We start from the raw sequence: 23,414 nt of genomic DNA, 5'->3' as shown, positions 1-23,414 counted from the left end.
TTCGTCTCACTCTGTCGCCCAGACTGGAGTGCAGTGGCCACTCCCGGCCACCGCAACCTCGACCTGCTGGGCTCCAGTGATCCTTCCATCTCAGCCTTCTGAGTAGCCAAAATTACAGGCATGCACTACCATGCCCGGTTGATTTTTGATTTATTGTAGAGATCAGGGCTTGCCAAGTTGTCCAGGCGGGTCTTGATCCCGTGGGTTCAGGCAATCTACTCACCTCAGCCTCCCAAGGCGCGGGATTACAGGATGAACCACCGAGCCCGGTTTAGAGTTAATTCTTAAACTAAAAACGAACTTGTGTTGCAACACACATAGCTAAGTAAACAACTACAAAGTAAGACATAGTCTCCTCCACTATTTCCACCCATGATCTCAAATCAGACCTTGAGAGAACCCAAGCAACAATATTGCCTTGAAGAGAATTCATTTACCTTCTGTTACTGGCTGGAGTTTAGAGGATCGTTCTGAATCAGGAGAGTGTAGAGGTTCAGGCTCTTTCAGACTTTCCAAATGCATAAAAGGATCATAATCTACAGATGCCAAATCAGAGAGACTCATGGGAAAATACTTTGGATTGCTAAAATACTGAGCTCCATAAACACACCCATGTAAAACCTGAAAACACAAGGGAAAAGAAAATACCAAATTTTAAATAAAAGTTTAAAGGAGAAATAAAGTCAACTGGTAACACGGAGCTTGGTAAAAATTTTAAATATTTTAAAACTTCAATCAAGGTAAAATTGCATACCTCTTAAAAAGAAGAATGAGTAAAATTTAATGAACGTTTCTCATATGCACCAATTATCTGACCCCTCTCAAAATTCTGCAATGGCACAACGTCTCTTGTAGGAAGTACATTTAAATTACCTTTAGGTACTGTAAACTAAATTATGTTCTTAGAGAATAACTAGCTCTAAAAAGATTAAAATGTTACATTAATAAATGTGATTTCTTTAGGTTTTAAAAACCAAATACGAGGAGGGACCCCAAAACCCCTGGAATTTATTTATAAAAAATTGTGTATTCATTCTTATCAAGATGCTTTTTCCACTGCTCAAAACAGTCTGAATTCGTCAATTTTGATACCTTTTAGTGCTTCTACCATTTTTTGGTTTCACTTCGTTTTTCTATCCAGGGAAACACAACAAAGTCACTCGGGTCAAGATTTGGTAAATAGGGAGGGTGGGGCAGAAGAGGGGTTATTCCATTTTTGGTCAAAAACTGCCAACACTCAGAGCAGTGTGGGCAGGTGTGCTTGCAAATCATCCATCCATCATGAAATGGGCAAATGCACTGAAAGAATCTCAAAAAAAATCACTGAAGCTAAACACAGTCTCTCACAACAATGTTAGCTGGTACACTGATGCCAAGGGGTTCCTAGAACACTCACCTAGTGGGGGAAGCCTATAATACTTTTGGACCCACCCTCCAAAAGATAATTTTGTTTTTTGAGGATTCTCCCCTCAAAAATGGTAAAGCTAGGAAATTTACCTTATAAATGCAATTGAGGACAGATTTTTCAGTTTTATCATTTTCTGCTCCTGTTGCATGAACTGGTTGGAGCAGTGTCTTTAGAGGTAAGGCCATGATCCAGTCCAGAAGGCAGAGAAGTAAAGACACCACCAACTAAAATAACAACAACAAAATTATTGTAATTATAAACTCATAAAACACAAGCTTCTTAATTCTTAATAATTCACCTTCTTATTCTTCAGTTTCTAAAATTTATTTCAGGAACCATCAACCCCAGGTTCCCCTATTAATATTCACGTAGATCTGAGTAATTTTAAGATTATTACGAGTTTCTCTTTCATAATTCAGGACAAACACAATGAAACCTTAAGCAAAATAAAGACAGGAATGTCAGTATTATTTTATTTATTTATTTATTTATAGTTGGAGCCTCACTCTGTCGCCCATTTATTTATTTATTTATTTATTTATTTTGAGCTGGAGTCTCACTCTGTCGCCCAGACTGGAGTGCAGTGGCTGCTCCCAGCCACTGCAGCCTCGACCTGCTGGGCTCCGGTGATCCTTCCGCCTCAGCCTTCCGAGTAGCCAGAATTACAGGCATGTGCTACCACGCCCGTCTGATTTTTTGATTTATTGTAGAGATGAGGTCTTGCCAAGTTGCCCAGGCGGGTCTTGAACCCGCGGGCTCAGGCAATCCACTCACCTCAGCCTCCAAAAGCGCTAGGATTACAGGCTGAGCCACCGAGCCTGGCCTGTTAGAATTATTTTAAATTAATATAAAAAACAGAGCAAAGTTAGAATTGTTTTAAATTAATGTAAGAACACAGAGGTTAAAAGACAACAGATATCAATTAACTATACTTATTTAATTGAACAACAACTAGGACACAAATGAAAGGTTTTGGTCCACATGTATTACAATCACTTCATTCTCCTCTTCTAATTTAACATCTGAGTATCCTCCAAGGATTACCTTAAGCACTTTTTGAAATTGTTATTTATATTACTATATGAATCTTTCCACTGAACTTTTGTTTTCTTAGGAGACTAGTTCTTGGTATATTGCCCTTGAACTCCTAGGTTTAGGCTATCTTCCCATTTTAGCCTTCCTTGTAGCTGGGAATACAGGTGCACGCCACCATGCCCAGCTAGACACTTTTAAACTAATGGATGTTATAAACAGAACACTTTAGTACAAAATGTGAAGTAAAATACCAGTATTCATTTTATTGGGTAAAGAATCACAATTAGTCCATGAAAGTTTACAATCAGATAGCAATAAGAGATCTGCTGATCTTTAAAGAAAAACTCTCCAACTCAAGGAATAATTTGGGTCTAAGTATCCCAGCACATCCTTTAAAAAAAAAAAGAATAACCAATAAGATCTCACAAAACCCACATTCTCCATATAACCAGAAGACAGAGAACATCTGAATTTCAAATTATCTCTGTATGTAGAGAAATATACAGCAAATCTCTTCTTCCATTGCAGGCTTCATGAAGAGCAAGGGCAGTCTGGAAAAAATTGTGAAAGAAGATCGAAAATAGCTGCGAACCTAGAACTGACCTAAAACCAAGCCAGAAAGAAAGAGTTCACTATAAGGGTGAGAGCACCAAAAAAAGTATTGACAGATCAGAGTAGTGAGCAGAAATAAGGCACTTGAAAGTATACACAAGAAAAGTAATGCTTAGTGGGAGAAGAATGTTGAAAGGAAATGAAGAGACATTCTGTGGAAAATATATAGTGAAAAGATAAAGGAAAAGGGAAATTTCGGATGTAGTAAGACTTATAATTTTTTAAAATTGATGCACCTACAACTCTGTGTGCTCCTTAAAATACAGATTCAATAAAAATACTTCAAAAATACTTCATTGAACTGCCAGAAGAGGGAGCTCTTGAAACAGGAATCCCGTAAACTACCCTAAGCCACCGATCTTATTCACAGAAATGCTGAGACAGTCTTCAACTACACAAAACTAGTATGAAAACAAAATAGAAGAGAAAAATCTAAGCAATTCAACTGATGGAAATTCCTCTCCAAAAGCCAATCTTGAAGTACACAAAAACTATAACACAACATTCTAATCTGAATTAAACATTTTCAAACAAGCATTTAGATATTGGGAGGAGGCATCTTAAATCAGAAGTTTTTAAAAGCTAAAAATAGGTATAAACCAAGAAGGACAGAATTGACTCAAGTGAGGAGAAGAACTACCAAAAAAAAAAAAAAAAAAAGACAAAAAGAAAGACAAACTGAATTATAAGGTGTCTAAGCAAGAATAAAGTTGAAAATACAAAATAAAAAGTTAGCAAAAAATAGTGAAACAACTATGAGAATAAAAATAAGACAAAAAGGTAAAAAGTACCAAAGAGAAAGTGGCTGAAAAGGAGGACAGAAAAATAATTCCTAATTTATATATAATTTGAGTACCTGAAGATAAACCAAATAATTTAACAGGAAAAACTTATAGAAAAAAAAAAAATCTGAATCTACATGCTAAAAAGGCCTAATAGATGTCAGAATGAACTCACCTGCAATTATCATCTCTAACACATATCCTGGTAACCTCAAAACAGAAGAAAAAAAATCCCAAAGCTTCCAGGCAAAAAGATGAAATAACTTATAATGGCAAGAGAATAAGACTGGCATCAGAATTCTCAAAAACAATAAATAAAGCAAGACAGTGTTAAAAAAAAAATTCAAGGAAAGCAAGTACGAACTAAGGACCCCACATCTAGCCAAGATGTTTTTCAAGAACAAAGGTTGTAGAAAAAGTTTTAGGTATTCAAGAGCTCAGGCAATTGTGTAATCACAATCCTGTATTGAGGTATAAGGACAAACTATCTATCCAAGAAGTTGACTGCAGAACGTTTAGCAAAAAGACCAAGTTATAGATCTTAGTTAGAGATCTAAGATTTTAAAAAGGTGGACATGAATGTGGAAGACTAATTTGCTATAAGATATAAGCTATTAATATATGTCAAGTGCAGAAATAACTAAAAATTGAGGCAAACAAAGAGACAAGTGAGCTCATTTCTTAATGCATAGGCAAGAGATAGGAGTTAAAGGGTAACATTAAAGAATCCCAACCAACACAGTTAAGGTTAAATAAAACAAGGGCATATAAAGAAAATTTAAAAGGCATATATATAAGGGTAACCACTGGAACAACAGTACAAAATTTCCTGAATACCAAAAGGAACTTTAAAAATACAAGAACAAAAGAAAGACATCATGCAGAAAAAAGAAACACAGAAAATATAACATAATATGTATACTAATCCTAAAATAAAATGACAGAGGTAAGACAAAAAATACCATAAGCCAAATCAGAATTCAAATCAGAATTAATGCTAAAAGCTATAATTCAAAATGGAAATTAAACATTTATTAATATCTATGTATCAAAAACAGTGACTATCTTTATAAAGCAAAAACTACAAGAGATGCAAGAAAATACAGAAACACTAATATTAAGAGACTTTAACATACCATTCTCAGTACAAGACAGATCAAATGGACAAAAAAATAATCCACATGAAAAAAATTTATTTGAAGTCCTCAATAAAGTTTAACAATATTGAAGGAATCATGTTACCAAACAGTTTGGAACTACTGGCACAGAAACTCAAAAAACCGACCCAAATAAATATGGAACTTGATTATTTGCTAAAGGGCAAAGGTGAACTTAAGAAAAGATACTCAGAAATCTGGTTACTGATTTGGAAAAATGAAACTACCTATATAAAATTAACATAGGGCCACAGGGTAAAAGCTGTAGAAGAGAACTGAGCCCTGCAAAATTGCAGCTGTGGTTAGAAATTAACAAATCCGTTGTTTCTAAATTTGCTCTCCTCCTTGCATGATTGTATATACAGTCACTTCAATAAAGAACAACTGATCATCTTCATGTCCTGATGCCTGGAAAGGAGGAAGCTGTCCAAAGGATCTCCTTTTGATGATATCCTTAAGTTTGACTGGCTAAAGGGCACCAGCAGCTCTAATCGCCAGGGACTCTACCTTGCTCTTAAACGACCTCTATATAATGGTTTAATGCCAGGTTTCAGTGGCCAATGGTCTTGGGACTTACTTTACATACTTTATAGATAGCATTTGAGATGTGTTTTAGATCTTGCACTTTGATGGACTTGAGATCCTACCCAGACCCAGGACACATCCAAGGAGCTGGCCTTACCAGTCCTGTGAGCCCCCCTTCCCCCTGAGAAACTGGCTCTGTGCTCAAAGACAGTTTTGACACCCCTACATCATCTCCAATCAATCAACAGTGCTTCTTCCCTAGCCCCTACCCACCAAATTATTCCTTAAAAAACTCTAACCTAAAATTACTGGGGAGGCAGATTTGAGAAATCTCTCCCGTCCTCCTCACTTAGCTGTTCTGAGATATTAAACTCTTTCTGTACTATAACAATTGCTGTCAGTCTAGGTTTTTCTGGGCAGTGGGCATAAGAATCTGGTCAAGATGCAACAAAAATTTTGTTATTTTTTTTTAAACAAGAACTAAATTCATATCTCAAAACATACAGAATAAACTCCAAATGAATCAGGGATAAAAATGTAAAAAAATAAATCCATATATATATACTAGAAGAAAATGTGTGAATTCCTCTTTATCTAGGATACAGTGAAAGGCTTTCTAACTATGAGTCATAATTTAGACACAATGAAAGAAAAGACTAATAAACTGAGTACATGAAAATAAATTCTTTCTCATGAGCCCTCTCCCAAAAAACAAAAACAAAAAAACTGCCAAAAACAAAGTCAAAAGTCAAATGAAAAAAAGGGAGAAAATATTTGCAACACATATCATGGTTAAAGAGCTAACATTACTAATATATAAAAACTGAGGGGAAAAGACCAAAAGTCTGACAGAAAATGTAGATAGATAAGAAAAGCCAATTCAAAAAAAATAAAAAATAAAGTTAAAATAGGTCATTACTAAATATAGAAAATTTAACCTCATTATAAGAAGATAGGCTGGGCTTGGTGGCTCAGCCTGTAATTCTAGCACTTTGGGAGGCCGAGGTGAGTGGATTGCCTGAGTCCACGGGTTTGAGACCAGCCCAAGGAAATTGGTGAAGCCTCATATCTAAATAAAAATAAATAAAAAATTAGTCAGACATGGTAGCACGCACCTGTAGTTCTGACTACTTGGAAGGCTGAGGCGGAAAGATCACCAGAGACCAGCAGGTCAACGCTGGGGTGGCCGTGTGTGTGCCACTGTACTCCAATCTGGGCAATGGAGTGAGACTACAACTCAAAAAAAAAAAAGATAAATGAAAACTACACAGGGATACCACTGTTAGTTTAAAATTGGTAAAAATTTAAAAATATAATAAGCTCTGTGGTGGGGCTCTGGGGACACATTCACAGCTTGCTGACAGAAAGTTAATATTTAACAAAATTACATATCTGTTCATTTTTTGACCCAACAATTTCACTTCTAGGAATATACACTAAAGGCACACTTCAACAATGCAAAAATATATACACACAATATTAGTCACTTGAGCACTGTTTATAATTGCAAAATTCTGAAAACAACCTATATGTCTATACATAGAAGAGTGTGGAATGAACTACATAGTACATTCACACAATTACTAGTACTATGCAGCTGTAGAAAAGAATAAGAAAGATCTCTTTGAACTTACAAACTGTGGATTTCAAGGATATACCAAGTGAAAAATCAGAAGTTTCAAGAATGTCTAGACTACCTAGAATATGTTTGTGTAACAAGGAAAAAATACACTGATCATTTGTACAAAAATAAACATAAAATGAATGATCATAACCTAAAAATAAAAACAAAAACAGAGATGAAGGAAAAACCCTAAAATTGCATACAAATAGAAAAAAGTGAATGGAAATGTATTTCAGATTAATTATACAACCATACTGAAGCGGGAAAGGTAGAGGGGGACATAGCCCAAATAACTTATAAATACATTTTTCAGACTATATATTCTCTTGGTAAAGACAAAAAGAACTCTAAACTATACAGAAGCATAAGTTAATAATTCTGAAACTGCTTTTTTTTTCTTTCTAGAATGGCACAGAGAAGTAAATACATAATTGAGATGGGAGCCAGGTTTTCCACTGGGTAAGAACTTACAAATAACAAAAAGGGGGAAAGGTAGACTGAACCTTATGGTGCTGGATTAGAATTGGAAGTGTTAGAGCAAACTCAAGGTATTTTAATACATATAGTTAGACACTGTCTTAGTCTGCTTGGCCTGTCATAACAAACACCATACACTAATGGGCTTAAACAACAGAAATGTATTTCTCGCTAGAAAGTCCAAGATCAAGGTGTCAGTCAATTCTGTGTCTGGTGAGGGCCCTCTTCCTGGCTTGTAGATGCCTCTCTTCTAGCTGTATCCTTGAATGGTGGAAAGAGTGGATCTCTCTTCTTATAAGGGCACTCAATTAGTGTCTCTAAATTAGCCATTAATGAGGGCTCCATGTTCATGACCTTATTATCTCTCAAAGGCCCCACCTCCAAATGCCATCACCTTGGGGATTAGAACTTCCACATATGAACTGTGGAAGGGACACAAACATTCAGTCCTTAGCAGATAGAGAAATGTGGTGTGTACATGCCATCAATTTCCCAGGTCTATCAGTTGAGAGAGCCTTAAAAAAGTAATGCCTCAAATAGCAATGTGCACATCTAGTTCTCAGATCCTGATTTCTAAATACCATTTTCCCACTCAATGGAAAAGCAATTTCTTGGAGAACTGGCTAATTCTAGGGCTTGGGCAGGGCAACTACAAGATGAATCTAGAAAACCTTATGGTGATACAAATTAAGAGGATGTCCAAAGAGTAATCAGGCTTTGTCAAAAAGAAAAGAAGTTACTTTGAAGACACTCTGTGGTGTTATGGTATGTACTAGTTTTCGTCTATGGTTCCTGGCTCATAAACCCTATTGCCTTTGTTACAGTCTTTTGTTGCAATGTTGGGACTCAAGGGCATCCCTCAGAAACAGAATCTCTCAAAACCTCTCCTATTTTCAACTTCCCTAACACAGGACTCCAATCTTCACTCACCTTTCTGACTGTGGGGTTAAGACTCTTTCCAGGGAAGGTCCTGCCCTACATCTTGGAGGAAAAATGCTAAGGCCATAAAGCTTCCATAAATACCCAAGAGGAGGCCAGGCTTAGTGGCAAATGCCTGTAATCCCAACACTTTGGGAGGCCAAGGTGAGAGGATTGCTTGAGCCTAGGAGACCAAGACCAACCTGGACAACACAGTGAGGCTTCTCTACAAAAAAATCAGCTGGTGGCTGGGTGCAGTGGCTCAAGCCTGTAATCCCAGCACTTTGCGAGGTTGAGGCGAGAGGACTGCCTGAACCCAGAGGTTCGAGACCAGCTTGGGCAATTTGGTGATATCTCATCTGTACAATATATCAAAAAATTAGCTGGGTGTGGTAGCCTACGCGCCTATAGTTCCGACTATTTGGAAGGCTAAGGCGGAAGGATCACCTGAGCCCAGCAGGTAGACGCTGGGGTGGCCATGAGCATGCCACTGCACTCCAGCCCGGGCGACAGAGTGAGATTCTAACTCAAAAAACAAACAAACAAACAAAAAACAGCTGGACATGATGGCCTGCATCTCAGGAGGCTGAGGAGGGAGGACTGCTTGGAGTTTAAAGTTGCAGTGAGCCATGATTGTACCACTGCACGCCAGTCTGGGAGATAAAGTGCGACTCCTATGCAAACAAACAAAAAAATCCAAGAGGACTGGGCTCAGAAGCTTCTGGAGAGCTTAACACATGAAGGTTCCTGTATGCCGAGGGAGGGCATGGAAGTACCATGCATCTTCCTTCATATGTGCCCTACGCATCTCTTCACCTATATACTTTGCAATATCCTTTGCTATAAATTAGCAAATGTGTTTCCCTTAGTCCTGTGAGCTACTCCAGCAAATCAGTCAAACTCAAAGAGCGGATCATGGGAACCCCAACTTGAAGGCGGTCAGTCAGAAGTCTGATACTTCTGACTGGTATGGGGGAGAGGGAGAGGCAGTCTTGAGACTGAGCCCTCATCCTGTGGGATCTGACATTCCAGATAGATAGTGTTGGAATTAAATTGGAGGACAGCTGCTTGATAGTGGGAGAAACTCCCATATTTGGTCAAAGAAGTCTCCTATGTTGAAGATTGTTATGGAGTGAGGAGAACAGACGGAAAACATAGTTGGAGTTTTCCCAAAGCAGGACCCTACTGGCTAAATCTGAGATATACTGAACATCAAGATAAATGATGATAGTGAAGAGTTAAGGGTTACAAATCATTGCATAAAATGAGCCCATACTGAAATAAGATGAATAGGAAAGAAGGGAAAGCTCTTCCATATAGTAAAAAGCTAGCTAATAAATGTAGAAGGAATGATGGAATTAGCAAATCATTATTTGGCAACTGTTGTAACAATAACAGATTCTGGTAAGAGTCATCAATGATTAACAAAACCAGTTAGTAAAAGCCTAAAGAGTAACAATATTTATACAGTATACTCTCAAAGTATCTTCCTACAAATACTTATTAATGGAAAAGGGTTAAATAGTAGCTTTACAATGAAAACACCTGGCAGACACCACCTTATCAGATGATTAAAGTTAGCACAAACTGACATCTATGCCACCTGATATGATATACTAAGAGATGCACAAAACCTTCTAAGGTACTCCTGCCAAATACAAATTTGATACGGCTGAACACTGCTAATCTCATTGAGATGAAACATAAACCCAAACTGTGAGACATTCTTTTTTTATTTTTTGAGTTGGAGTCTCACTCTGTCGCCCAGACTGGAGTGCAATGGCCGCTCCCGGTCACCGCAGCCTCGACCTGCTGGGCTTCGGCGATTCTTCCGCCTCAGCCTTCCACGTAGCTGGAATTACAGGCGCACGCTACCACACCTGGCTAATTTTTGATTTATTGTAGAAATGAGGTCTTGCCAAGTTGCCCAGGCGGGTCTCGAACCCACGGGCTCAGGCATTCCACTCACCTCAGTCTCCCAAAGGCGTGGGAGAAATTCTATACAGCCACTAGACTATATTATTAAAAAATGCCGGGTGGGGGGGGGGAGGGAGCATCTCATCTACAAGGGTACCTGCATAATGAACATTTGTATACCTAACCCTGAATTGTACTCCACATCTTTAAACTAAAAAATTAAAATAAAAAAGAAATTTAAACTTTGAAAAAAATACCATAGTCAAAAAATATAAAAAGATTAAGAATATATTCCAGATTTTAGAAGGCTAAGTAGACATTATGACTAAATGTACACATGATTTGGGAATTTATTTTGCTCTAGAGGACACTATTGAGACAACTAGTAAAATTTGAATCAGATTTGTAGATTAGATAATACTAAAGTATCATTGATACCAACGTTAATTTTTTAATGTTGATAACTGTACTGTAGTTATATAAGAGAACTGTTTGATTTTAGGAAAAACACAATAGTTGGCAATGTACACACCATTTTAAAAGACAAATGCAATAAAAGTGAAGAAAAATAACACATATAGTGATAATTTATATTTCTCTATATATTTCATACATACACACAGAAGGATAAAGTAAATGTAACAAATAATTCTTTGTACTGTTCTTGCAACTTTTCTATAAACTTAAAATTATATTAAAAGAAAAAAAATTCCACCATAAAACTCAAATGGAAATTCTGAATTGATGTTTCTAAATAAAAAGAATATGAACTTTGGCATCTATCTTCCAATCAAGGTTCCAGTCTTGGCTCTGCTATTTAGTAACAATTGAGTGAACTTGGGCAGCTGAGCCTCAATTCTCTCTGAAAAATGGGGATTATAACATATCTATCAGAATTATAAAGCTGTTTTGAAGTTGAAATAATGTATATAAAGTACACATTGCTGGCATGTTTCTTTCTTTAAAAAAAATCAATATATAAATGTTGTTTTTTCTTCATTCTTATTGCAGCTATCTTTTTTAAAATGGTAAAGCTATATTCACCAATGATGATAAGCCATTTGAGAAAATTCCTGCCCCATCCAAAATTTATTCATAATTAAAAAAAAAAATTGAGGTTAAGGAATAGTTATGTTTGTACTATAAGCACTCTGAACGCCGTGCATGACAAATGCCTCCTAATACTATGGCTTGCATGAGAAGATTAAGAGTTTCTTAGAGAAAGAATAACATAATAATGAAAATAATTTAATATTTGTCTATATGTAATGTGCAAACTTCTAATAAAACAGAAGATAATCAAAACCTGATTCAAGAAAATAAAAAGTATTAGAATGCAACACAGGTGGCGAAGAACCAGTGGACTTACATAATATTCTGATGCTCCTCCTACAAAGAGGAATGTTAGACATCCCAGAGATAATAACAAAGCATATTTGAGGAATGTAAAGAAATGTGCTGGCTGGGCTTGGTGGCTCAGCCTGTAATCCCAGCACTTTGGGAGGCTGAGGCGAGTGGATTGCCTGAGCACGGTTCGAGACCAGCCTGGGCAACCTGGCGAGACCTCATCTTTACAATAAATCACACAAAAAAACTAGCCAGGCATGGTGGCATGCATCTGTTGTTCCAGCTACTTGGAAGGCTGAGGTAGAAGGATCGCTGGAGCCCAGCAGGTTGAGGCTGTGGTGGCCATGAGTGTGCCACTGCACTCTAGCCTGGGCGACAAGAGTGAGACTCCAACTCAAAAATAAAATTAAATTAAATTAAAAGAAATGTGCTACTGTCCCATGGGAGATGGGACAAATCATGCTGCAGGATGACTCCCTGTTAAATGGTACATATAGGTGTAAAATGGTACATTGAACAATGTGTCATCTTCCTCAGACACATATCCTATATATGACTGAATACATGCTATTATTTGTTCCTGCTGCTTTGTATAAGAATGAATGATAAACTCTGAGATAAGAAAAGCATTTTAGGGACTATTTAATCTTGTTTTCTGTGTGATTACTCTTTTTTTAAGGTTTAAAAACAGTTTATTAGTGAGAAGAACAGAAGGAAAGAGCAAGAGTCAAGGCAGAAGGACCTACCATGGGCAAGTTTCTCAGAAAAGAAAAACAGCCGTGATTACTCTTTCCTGGACCTAGTCTTCTTCCTTCCTACCTCTCCTACTAGTCCTTTCAGTCCCTTTTATGAAACCTTTTTCCTCTGCCTGCTCCTTAGTTGTTATTCTTCAATGTTCTATACTTTGCTAACTCTTCTTACTTATTATCTCCTTAGGCGATCTCATAGAGTCACACAATTTTAAAACCACTCGTGCTGACAATATCAATAATTTTATTTACAGCCTCAAATTTTCAAATTTGCTGGTGGTCTCTACTTGGATATTACTCCTTACACGGTTGTGTATTCCACTTTGTGAATATCTATTCCCTATTCCTTTAAGCTTTAGTTTAGAATAGCATCAATTCTTATAAAGATGAATTTAATAGCGCCACCATATTATTCTTTATAAGTCAACTTTCACATTTTCTCAAGTGATTTTTTTCACAAATCTGGTCATATTTCATTCTGCATTAAAACCCTTCAGAATTGTCATTTTCAAAAAATGACAAAAGTCTCAGGTTCACAGTGTGGCATTCAAGGTCCTTCAAAACCTGGTCCCAATCTATCTTTGAAGTTTCTTTCTTCCAGACTATCAATTGTGCATTTCATATTCTAAAATATGGAACTGCCTAGTGTTTCTCCACAAAACATGACACTATTTTACAGCTTCCAGATTTATACATGCTATTTGCTCCACTTAGAATAACTCTGACTCTACCGCTTGTTCTACTTACGTAGAAAATCTTACTCATATTGAAGAAAGTTTTCCCTTACCAAGCCCTCACCACAGTTAAGGCTTCCTTCTGTATCCTACCTTGTATACTGTATTGTTTCACTTGTCTCTCTAATCTTTAAATTCTGTGAGAGCAGGGACTATATTGTTTATCTCTGCTTAACTAGTGCCCAGCAGAATCCCACACACAAATTTTTCATCAATAAATGTCTAGTAAATTAAATGGGCAGGGAACAACAACTTGGTAGTATAGAATCTTCATATTAGTAGCTAGGCTTCTGGAAGACAAAGATGATAGAGAAGGAGGTGAGCAATTAGTTATCCAGATATTATTCACAAATTGGATTTAGAATTCTAGACCATAGCCTGAGAAACTAAAATGCAGGACTCTTGGCTAAAATTGGAGTGCTGTGTATGTTTCTTTTAAAGATGAAGAAGGATGTATTTATCAAAAGCTAAGCAATCTGTTTAAATAACTTTAAATTAAATATTAAGGGAAAGAATAAAAAATTCTGAGGCAAATATAGGAAAGCCATCAGAAATCATATGGCAGAAGTAGGAATAATGCAGAAAGAAGAAAAGTATAAAGGGTACATAAGCCGCACAAGAAAACAACTGGGCATAGGTCCAGAAATAACTATGGCTGTAGAGTACCACAAATTATGGGTAGAATATAAGCAGTAAATAAAATATACTTGAGTTTTTAATATAATATTATTAAGGGGTAGTAACATTGATACCTGAAAAACAGAACTCAAGATTGGTATATGACAAAAGAAAGGAAGAGAATAATTTTCAGAGGAAATTAACAGAATCTAGAGCAGCCTTATCTTACAGAACTTTGTGAAGTGATGAAAGTGGTCTATATTTGCCTGTGTGGCTATTTAGCACTTAAAATGTGGAAATGAGAAATTAAAATTTTAATGTGAACCTTAAATTTAATTTAAACTTTAAGCAACATGCTGTTAGTAGCTACTATACTGAGCAGTACAGATCTAGAGTCTACAACATCTCTGTATATTGTCTGGTATATAATTAAAAAAAAAAACAGACATAATAACAAACAAGAAAATGGAACTCATAGTCAAGAGGAAAAAAATTCAATGGAAATGGACTTAGTGATAACTTAGATACTGGGATTACTATATAATAACTTTAATTATGACAAATATGCTAAAGAATCTATTAAAAAAGATGTAGTATGTAATTGATGAAGAAATGTCATAATGAATTTATTGAAGGAAATGCTACCTTGTAGAACTTTTTGGTGGACAAAAGGAATATTTTCTCCTAAGTGACATATCTCTATATGTTATTATACTATGCTACTAAAAATATCTTTTCTTTCTACCAGTAACAGCTATACAAGTAGCTATCTTCAGAAGTGATGAATCCTGAGGAACAGATAAGACCATAATTTGGCAGAATATAGCAAAATAATTATAAGTGGATAGAAAGTCCTCAAAGTTTCCTTACAAATCCTGAGATTCAAAGATTTTATTAAATGGCCATAAAATTTGAACCAAAATATAAGTTAGTTAAACTTAAGTAACATAAAGACATATCTCTCACTATAGTACAAGATGAATTAATTTTTACCATGCAAATATTATATACCTTTACCATTTTGAAATATAAATACTTTATTAGATAACCATATATTAAACATCAAACAAAATTTAAATTACCCTCTTGTCCATTTCATAAGATGAAGCTTCTGTACTTGGCAAAAGATGAGTGATAGTGGCTATTAGAATCTGCAAAAAAAATGTTTTAATTAAAGGCGCTCAAAATATGTCAAATTAATGGTACATCCTAAAACTTAAATGCTGAAGTGATATAAAACTTATTACTGCAAATTTATCCTAAATACATAACCCTGTTATTTAAGAATAATGCAACATATTAGGTAAGCTTTTCAAGTACACTTAACTATTAATCATTTACAATCTTCATGTACAGAACCAGAATTTCATACATATTTTATATATATGTAGTCAACTATAAATAGGCTTCTTTCTAATTTAATTCATGGGGTAAATCAATATGTATGAACACACAGATAATATATGTTCACTGTAGAAAAACTGTAAGACACAGATAGCAAAAAGATTAATAAAAACCACTGTAATCCTGCCACCCAAAGAAATCTACTCTGCTGTCTTTCGCAGCAACCTGGATGGAATTAGAATCTATAATACTGAGTGATCTTTCACAGAAACAAAGAACTGAGTATTATATGTTCTCACTCATAAGTGGACTGTGAACAACTATTGTAATACTATAAGAAAAGGACTGACAGTAGCAGGAAACTGTGGAGGGGAAGGTGGGATTGACAGTAGTCAAAATCTGCCTGGGGAAGGGGGGGGCACACCTCATCAACAAGGGTGCCTGTACAATGCATATTTGTATACCTAACCCTCAATTGTACTGCACAATTTTGAAATAAAAAAATTTAAAAGTTAAAAAAAAAAAAAAGAAATCTACTCTGTAGTCTTTCCAGGCCTTTAAAAAATATATGCAAATTAAGTCTCTAAACAAAAGTGGCTTTTCCAGTTAACATATATTATACTCTTTATATGACTAAATAGGGAATGCAAAACAAAACAAAAAAAGACATTATTTTAAAAAGACAAACTATTTATACACAGAGTTAGAATTTACCTTGGAAATCACTTGGTCTTATTCAATTTTTTAATGTGCATGTTTAAAATGTTAAAATTTTTATTGTATGCCATTACATTTTTGAAGAGAAAGTAGACAGGGATTTTTATGTTTTGAGGAGACAGTATTTAAGCCAATCACTGAAAGAGGGGGGGACAGAGAAGAGAAGTAAAGTATTTCAGGTAGAAGGAAGAGAGCAATGGGTATATTTAGGTGATATAGACTCAACTGCTTGGACAACATGGTATTAAAGGAATCTGTACACAATTCTGAAAAAACTAGCTGGGTTCTCCCCCAGGAGACCTTGAATTAACAGCTAAAGAACTTGAGCTTTATTTACAGTGAAAGGAAAATCATATATGTTTTTCCCAGTAAGTGACATGATAAGAATCATGTGAATGCCAATGATGACTTGAAAGGGAAGACCATAAAGTCAGGAGAACAGTTAGAAGCCTACTGCAATACCTCAAGAAAGTCAAAATGAAGGGCTGAAATACATCAGATGTTGTAGAAAGCATAAGAGACACTGAATTAGAATGGAAAAAAAATCATAAATGATTGGCTAGAGAGTCAAGGAGATAAATGATTTTGGTAACTGAAAGGATGGTATATTTTCCTTTCTTAGGAGAAGAAATGAAGCAACATGTACACTTATAAAGATAATGGCACAGTATGCACATAGCATTTAACTTTCACTACTACTAATAAATTGTTTTTCAATGCTTTTCTTTGTCCAAAACCAGGAACACAATCCTCTAACATAAAACACAGAGAAACTGTCAAGAACTTTGATACCACAAAAAACAAGGTAGCCATTATTCAGCTATGCAAAATAAAAAAATTATTGAATAGTCTTATAATTCAAGGTATGTAAAGTCATAAAAAATGAGAAGTTACTTACTTGAATAATTTTCAAGGGAGAATCAGACTGGTAAATCTGAAGTCTAGGTACATAATGAACCAGCATGTGAAGCATATTACAAGCTACATGGGCTACTGTTTTATTAGTAAACTGCAATAAAAACAAACAAAAAAAAATCATAGTTATAAAAACTTTCTTTGTGAACTGCTTAACAATGCATTACTTGCTGAAATATTTTAAATTTCTTTTCTTTTTTTTTTTGTTTGAGTCGGAGTCTCACTCTGTCACCCAGGCTGGAGTACAGTAGCACACTCAGCCACCACAGCCTCGACTAGCTGGGCTCCAGAGATCCTTATGCTCCAGCCTTCCAAGTAGCTGAAACTACAGGCATGCACCACCATGCCCAGCTAGTTTTTTTGATTTATTGTAAAGCCAAGGTCTTGCTATGCTGCCCAGGTTGGTCTAGAACCTGTGGGCTCAGGCAATCCTTTCGCCTCAGCCTCCCAAAATGCTGGGATCATAGGCATAAGCCACCGGCACCCAGCTTAAATTTCATACATTTCTTTTTGTCATTATTAGCATTTAATCAATCTCCAGCTGCAAAATAAAAAAATCACGACATAGTCCAAAGACATATATCACTTTAGTTTTTCTTTGTAATGTTTGACAATTCTCATTAAAGTTTTATTGCATCTTCTCTTACCTGAATTTATGCAACAGCCTCTAAACCACTATTATCCATTTCCCCTCATTCTAATCTACAATTCACAACACTTCCAAATGAATCATCTAAAGCACTGTTCTGATCCTGACATTATGCTTCAAATTCTCAGATGACTCCCTAAGGGCATAAAGTCAAACTTTTTATGCTTGTCTATGTCCAAATCTTATCCGTTTTTCAAATCCCAAACAAGTGTCTTCTCTTTTCCAAAGTCTTCTTTGCTAAGACAAAGTGATCTCTGCTTCTTCTGAACTCAATCAGCAGTTTATATGTCCCATTTAATTAGTACTCTAGCTTTTTATATTCTGTTACTCTTACTGTACTCTTTTTCAGCCATATTATTAATCCTTTACAGCTAGTATTTATAAATTTTTTTCCTTCTGGTATCATCTATTTTGCCTAGCGAACTGTCTCAAACTTAGTATATATTCAGAAATATCTGTCAAATAAACATTATTATAAAAAATTTATCAACTACTTTGTATGTTTAGTCTTATACAGGTACTATAGTACAAGTCTTAAGTCAAAAATAATAACATGCATCCTTGTACAAACAAAAATACCAAATAATTACAATAACTTCTGAACAAATCTTATTCTGGCTACAAAGAGAACATTTAACTTGAAAAGATAAAACCAAAAAGCTGAACAGCTCAAGAATTCAGGAATTGGTTAATAAAGATCAAAGAGTAGTTACAAAAAATACTAGTTAAAAAAAACCAAACAGAAAAACTCTATATATGTTTTATTTTATTCCCTCCCCGCCTCCAATATGTTTTAAATGACTGCTTTCCTTTTTTAGAGTCATGCTTATGTATTTTAGGGACAAAAGTTTTAAAAGTTGAGATAACACAGGTCATAATAAAGATAATTTAAATTTGAGAACAGGACAATTTTTAAGGAGTCAGGATCACAGAAATAGTAAAATCATAAAATAATGACATTTATCAAAATTTTAAATCTATAAAGGCACAAGATATAGCCAGGTGCAGTGGCTCATGCCTATAATCCCTTTGAGAGGTGGAGGCGAGAGGACTGCCTGAGTCCAGGGGTACAAGACCACCCTTGGCAATTTGGCAAGACCTAGTCTCTACAATAAATCAAAAAATTAGCCAGGCAGAGTAGCATGTGCCTGTAGTTCCAGCTACTTGGAAGGCTGAGGCAGAAGGATTGCCTGAGCCCAGAAGGTTGAGGCTGTGGGAGCCATGAGCATGCCACTGCACCCTAGCCTGGGCAACAGAGTGAGACTCTGACTCAAAAAAAATAGTAATAATTAAAGAATAATAATAAAAGTACAAGATACAATTAACATTTGGAGGGAAAAAATAATCATGCATTCTATACTATCTTAATGTAGTCACTAAACAGTTTTCTTCTTTACCTTTAAGGAAACACAAATTACATTCAGAGCTTCCTTAATTTGAGGATGATGAGACTCATGGACTAGTTCTTCACAAATCCAAATACCTAAACTGCAGAGTGCTACACAGCTGCAATAAAAAGGCAACCAACAATGGTTAAAAAAAAAATGAAACCAACACAGACAACATCCACAATCAATTGACACAGAATAAACAATGTAGTAGTTACGTGAATTCATTTGCTATTGTATACATTAGCAGGTGACTAAGGAAGAGAAAGTGGGCAGAAAGCACATTCCCACAATTCTTAAGTTTAATTTTCTATTATAATTTACTACCAAAATCATAGGCTGGGGTAACACACAGCATCTTTTTAATAAATCCATGCTAATTAACTGACATTGCTATAAAGCTTCCTAAACAAATATATAACCTGCTTCAAAAAAGAAAGTGTAATTTTGACTGACAACAGCAAAATGAACTTAAGTAAAAACATGAAGCTGATGAAATAAGTCAAAATATTATTTTTGTATCTTTTAAATTTAACATAGCACAGCTAGCTACAAATTCTTTTTAAAACAAACTGAGAACACAAAACTTACATAATTTATTTAAAAATTCCAACAGAAACCGAATTTGCAGAATTTTTATTCTGTTCCCTAATGTCTTGTGGGTTTCATTTCCCTAGCAACATTAACTTCACATGAGTTTCAGTTTGAAGAGATTTACTTAATGACAAGAATCAGTAAGAATACTATTAGCGTGTTCAAATTTAGACTTCTGATAAAGTATATAATGGTTCTAAGTATAAAAAGTCAATTCCTTCTAGTTTCCTGTTATATATGGCATGAGTCCTGATACCGATATTCTTAACTTAAAATTCAGTGAGATGTTAAATTTCAGAACAATTCAATATAGAAATATTTTGTTTCCTTAACACAGCAGATCAGAAGGTCTTAAGTCCATTCTTTCAGTCAAGAGTGTTTTAAGACCACTTCATTATTTACTATCACCAACTATCTAAAAGACTTACAGGTGCAGTCCACTGCTTTATATCTTCCTTACTGTTAGTCCACTCATAAATCCTAGAAAATATTTATAGCTCCAAATAACAAAGTTTCAAGTCTAGCTATGGAAATATCTGTAATCCTAAAGCAATGGTAAACTCTGAAATGAAGCAAAGCTCTCCTTGGATGCACCTAACTAAAGGCAGAGAATGGGTGTACAAACGCTTAATAGTTTTTATAGTAACACGACGAGGTAAGCACACAATGTGCTTGGTTTTTAGTGTGCAGAGTTTCCTACATACTTCCATGATAGAAAATTAATCTAGATTATTCCCAGGATAGCTCAACTCTCTGCTCCTGCTCAGATTTGGGGATAGACGCTCCTAATAAAAGAATACTAAAAGGAATAGAAAAACAAGTTGAGATAATGCTTATATTCAATTTCTGTTTTTTCCCCATACTCTCAATAACAAGCTGTTGTGGTCATGATTCCCAGGTCTACCTCTAGGTAGCTATGTTTTAGGCTTCCACGTTTTGTTTTGTTTTTTTACCTGAGAAGCAACACAGTTTTTTCAAAAAAGCAAAGATCTAGTTTTAAGCTCTAGGTTCAAACCTGGTTCTGCCCATTTATTACTTATTACTTATTAAGTAAGACTTAATGGTTCTGTCATATCTGGGTGATGGGGCAAGTTATTTAAATTCTCAGGGCTATAGTTTCGTATCTATTAAAAGAAGGATAAAATTTACCTATCTCACAGCTGACACAAAACTCAATGAGATAATAAATATAAAGTAATTAGTTCCTGACACATAAAAAGGGCTTTAAATGCCAGCTTTGGGCTTAATAAATGCTACCTTTCTAAGCATCAGCATCTGGCTAGCAAAACTGGAAAAACGGGGTGATTCTAACAAAGTCTCAAAATTGTGATGAGAATTAAGCCAAATACTATTATATTACACTTGTAAATTTAATTGGGATTTGTGTAAAAGAACTTGCTCAAAGAGACTTATTTTGTGTTAACTTGGTTACTATGTAAGAAAAATAAGCACTAAAATTTTTAACAACTGGAGCTATGTCTAATGTAACCAAATTGTTCATTTTATATTATCTTAATTTGCTGGAAAAAGAGGTTTAAATTAGAATTAGAATCCAAATGGTCCAAGTCATGATCTGTATATACTTTTTGAAGCTTGGGTAAAAAAAATGTGTAGATGACTGAACTACAGGAAGCTTTGCAGAGACATAGATCTGAGGAGTAGCAGTACAGACCAATGTCCAGGTGAATGTCATACTATTAGAATCAGCATCAAGAAATATAAAATGTAACTTACTGATATTTGGGTAAAGAGAAGGAACATGATTTGCTACTATTAGTAACCTACTAATTTAAATATAAAATTTTTTTTGGAAAGGTTTAGTCAAATAGAGAAAATGTCAATTTTTCTTTCTTTCTTTCTTTTTTTAAGTTTTAAAACCTTTTTTTAAGTTTTAAACTTAAGTTTATTAGCAAGAAGAAGAGAAGGAAAAAGGAAGATTCATGGCAGAAAGGACTGCTATGGGCGAGTTTCTTGAAAAAGAAAAACTGCACCTTTTCTCTCAACTAAAAGCTAGATATAGCTTGTCAGATTTTATTTCTTAGGACATAATAAAAAAGGAAAAAGGTAAATATCCTATAAATTATATTCCATTAAAAAAATCTTGAAAAAAATATTTATAAATATTAAAATGTACTATTTTTTTAGGCATATTACTTTCTACAATAAAATATTTTAATTCGACAAAAATTCTTTGGGTACCTGCTACTGTATTTCAAGAAGCTGCATAAAAGACAGTAACAAATATAATCTGAAGAGGAAGTAAAAGGTACTTCAATAAAGGTAAATTAAAATAAATAATTTTAGATACAGAGGGTGAAGTTATTGAAAAATGTGACTGAGATTTTATTTTGTTAATAAGGAAGGCTAGTATTTAAATCATGAAGAAAAGTTAGAGTATTTAATCATTCAAATAATTTAAACTTGCAACTCAGGAAAAAAAAACAACCCAATCTATACTGCTACAATTCAATTAAATTCTAAAATAAGATTCCAAGTGAAGAATAGTTACATTAAGTCTAAGAATATCTGACCTACCGTGCAGGACCAGATGGCTCATCTCTTGCTGAGCTTAATACGGTTTTGATAATAAGTTCCTAAAATAAAGGAGAAATAGTTAACAGACATGTCTAAGATTTCATTCACTCATTCTTTTTTTTTTTTTTTTTTGAGTTGGAGTCTCACTCTGTCGCCCAGACTGGAGTGCAGTGGCCGCTCCCGGCCACCGCAGCCTCGCCTGCTGGGTTCCGGCGATCCTTCTGCCTCAGCCTTCCCAGTAGCTGGAATTACAGGCATGCGCTACCACGCCTGGCTGATTTTTTGATTTATTGTAGAGATGAGGTCTCGCTGCCCAGGCGGGTCTCGAACCTGCGGGCTCAGGCAATCAATCCACTTACCTCAGCCTCCCAAAGGTGCGGGATTACAGGCTGAGCCACCGAGCCCAGCTCACTCACTCATTCTACACATATTTATTAAGTAGCCACTACTGGCCTGGTACTGGGGATACAATAGTTAAGTAAAACAGTCTTTGTTCTCATACATATACTTTTAATAAAGAGTCTGATATTATTTATTAAAAGTAGCTAAATAAATAAAAGTTTCTGAAATTTGTAACCCAAAGTATATGTCCGGAAAAATAATCTTTTTTTCTCGACTAGAAGAGTAATAAGGGCAAATAATGAAATAATTAATAGCTCAAAGATATGAACATCTTTTCTAAACTTTGAGAAATATTATTTAAAAACCAGGATCAAATGGCTTCATCAGTGAATTCTACCAAATATTTAAAGAAGATTTAACACCAAATCCTCAAACTTTCCTAAAAAATTGAAGAGGAGGGAACACCTTAAAACTCATTTTATGAGACCAGCATTCCCTGATACCAAATTCAGACAAGGTCACTATAAGAAAAAAAATAAAATTACAAGCCTACATTCCTGATATAGATGCAAAATCATCAACAAAATACAAGCAATCCAAATTCAACAACACATTAAAAGGGTAATACACCATGATCACGTAGGATTTCTTCCTGGGATGCAGGGTTCAATATATACAAATCAATAAAAGTAATATACCACATTAACAGAATGAGGAATAAAAATTACATGATTATCTCACTAGACGGAGAAAAAGCATTTGACAGAATATAACATCCTTTCATGATAAAAGCTCTCACAAAAGAGGACAGGATGAATGCAGCTCAACATAACACAAGCTCACAGCTAACATCATAATTAACAGTGGAAAGCTGAAACCTTTTATTTTAAGATCAGGAACAATACAAGGATTGTCCATTCTTACCACTTATATTCAACTAGTATTAGAAGTCCTAACTAGGCTGGGCTTGATGGCTCCATCTGTAATCCCAGCACTTTGGGAGGCTGAAGCAAGTGGACTGCCTGAG

The 23,414-nt window shown here is 35.2% G+C and overlaps 1 protein-coding gene across 1 annotated transcript in view; it reads right to left on the bottom strand.

The window, feature by feature from the left end:
- Positions 1-23,414, bottom strand: part of RALGAPA1 (Ral GTPase activating protein catalytic alpha subunit 1) — a gene marked incomplete at its 5' end in the record, with an annotated part of 154,894 nt that overhangs the window by 76,628 nt on the left and 54,852 nt on the right. Inside the window, 6 exons of the mRNA XM_021706446.1 lie at positions 438-621; positions 1,498-1,632; positions 14,986-15,054; positions 16,863-16,973; positions 18,926-19,034; positions 22,046-22,104. Coding sequence (XP_021562121.1) covers positions 438-621; positions 1,498-1,632; positions 14,986-15,054; positions 16,863-16,973; positions 18,926-19,034; positions 22,046-22,104 — 667 coding nt within the window. The remainder of the gene's footprint in view (positions 1-437; positions 622-1,497; positions 1,633-14,985; positions 15,055-16,862; positions 16,974-18,925; positions 19,035-22,045; positions 22,105-23,414) is intronic.

This window comes from Carlito syrichta, unplaced genomic scaffold (genome assembly GCF_000164805.1).
Source record: "Carlito syrichta isolate Samal-C Ts95f unplaced genomic scaffold, Tarsius_syrichta-2.0.1 Scaffold315592, whole genome shotgun sequence".
Lineage (NCBI taxonomy): Eukaryota > Metazoa > Chordata > Mammalia > Primates > Tarsiidae > Carlito > Carlito syrichta.
The sequence above is the reverse complement of the archived record's forward strand: the minus strand, read 5'-3'. Positions and strand labels throughout refer to the sequence as shown.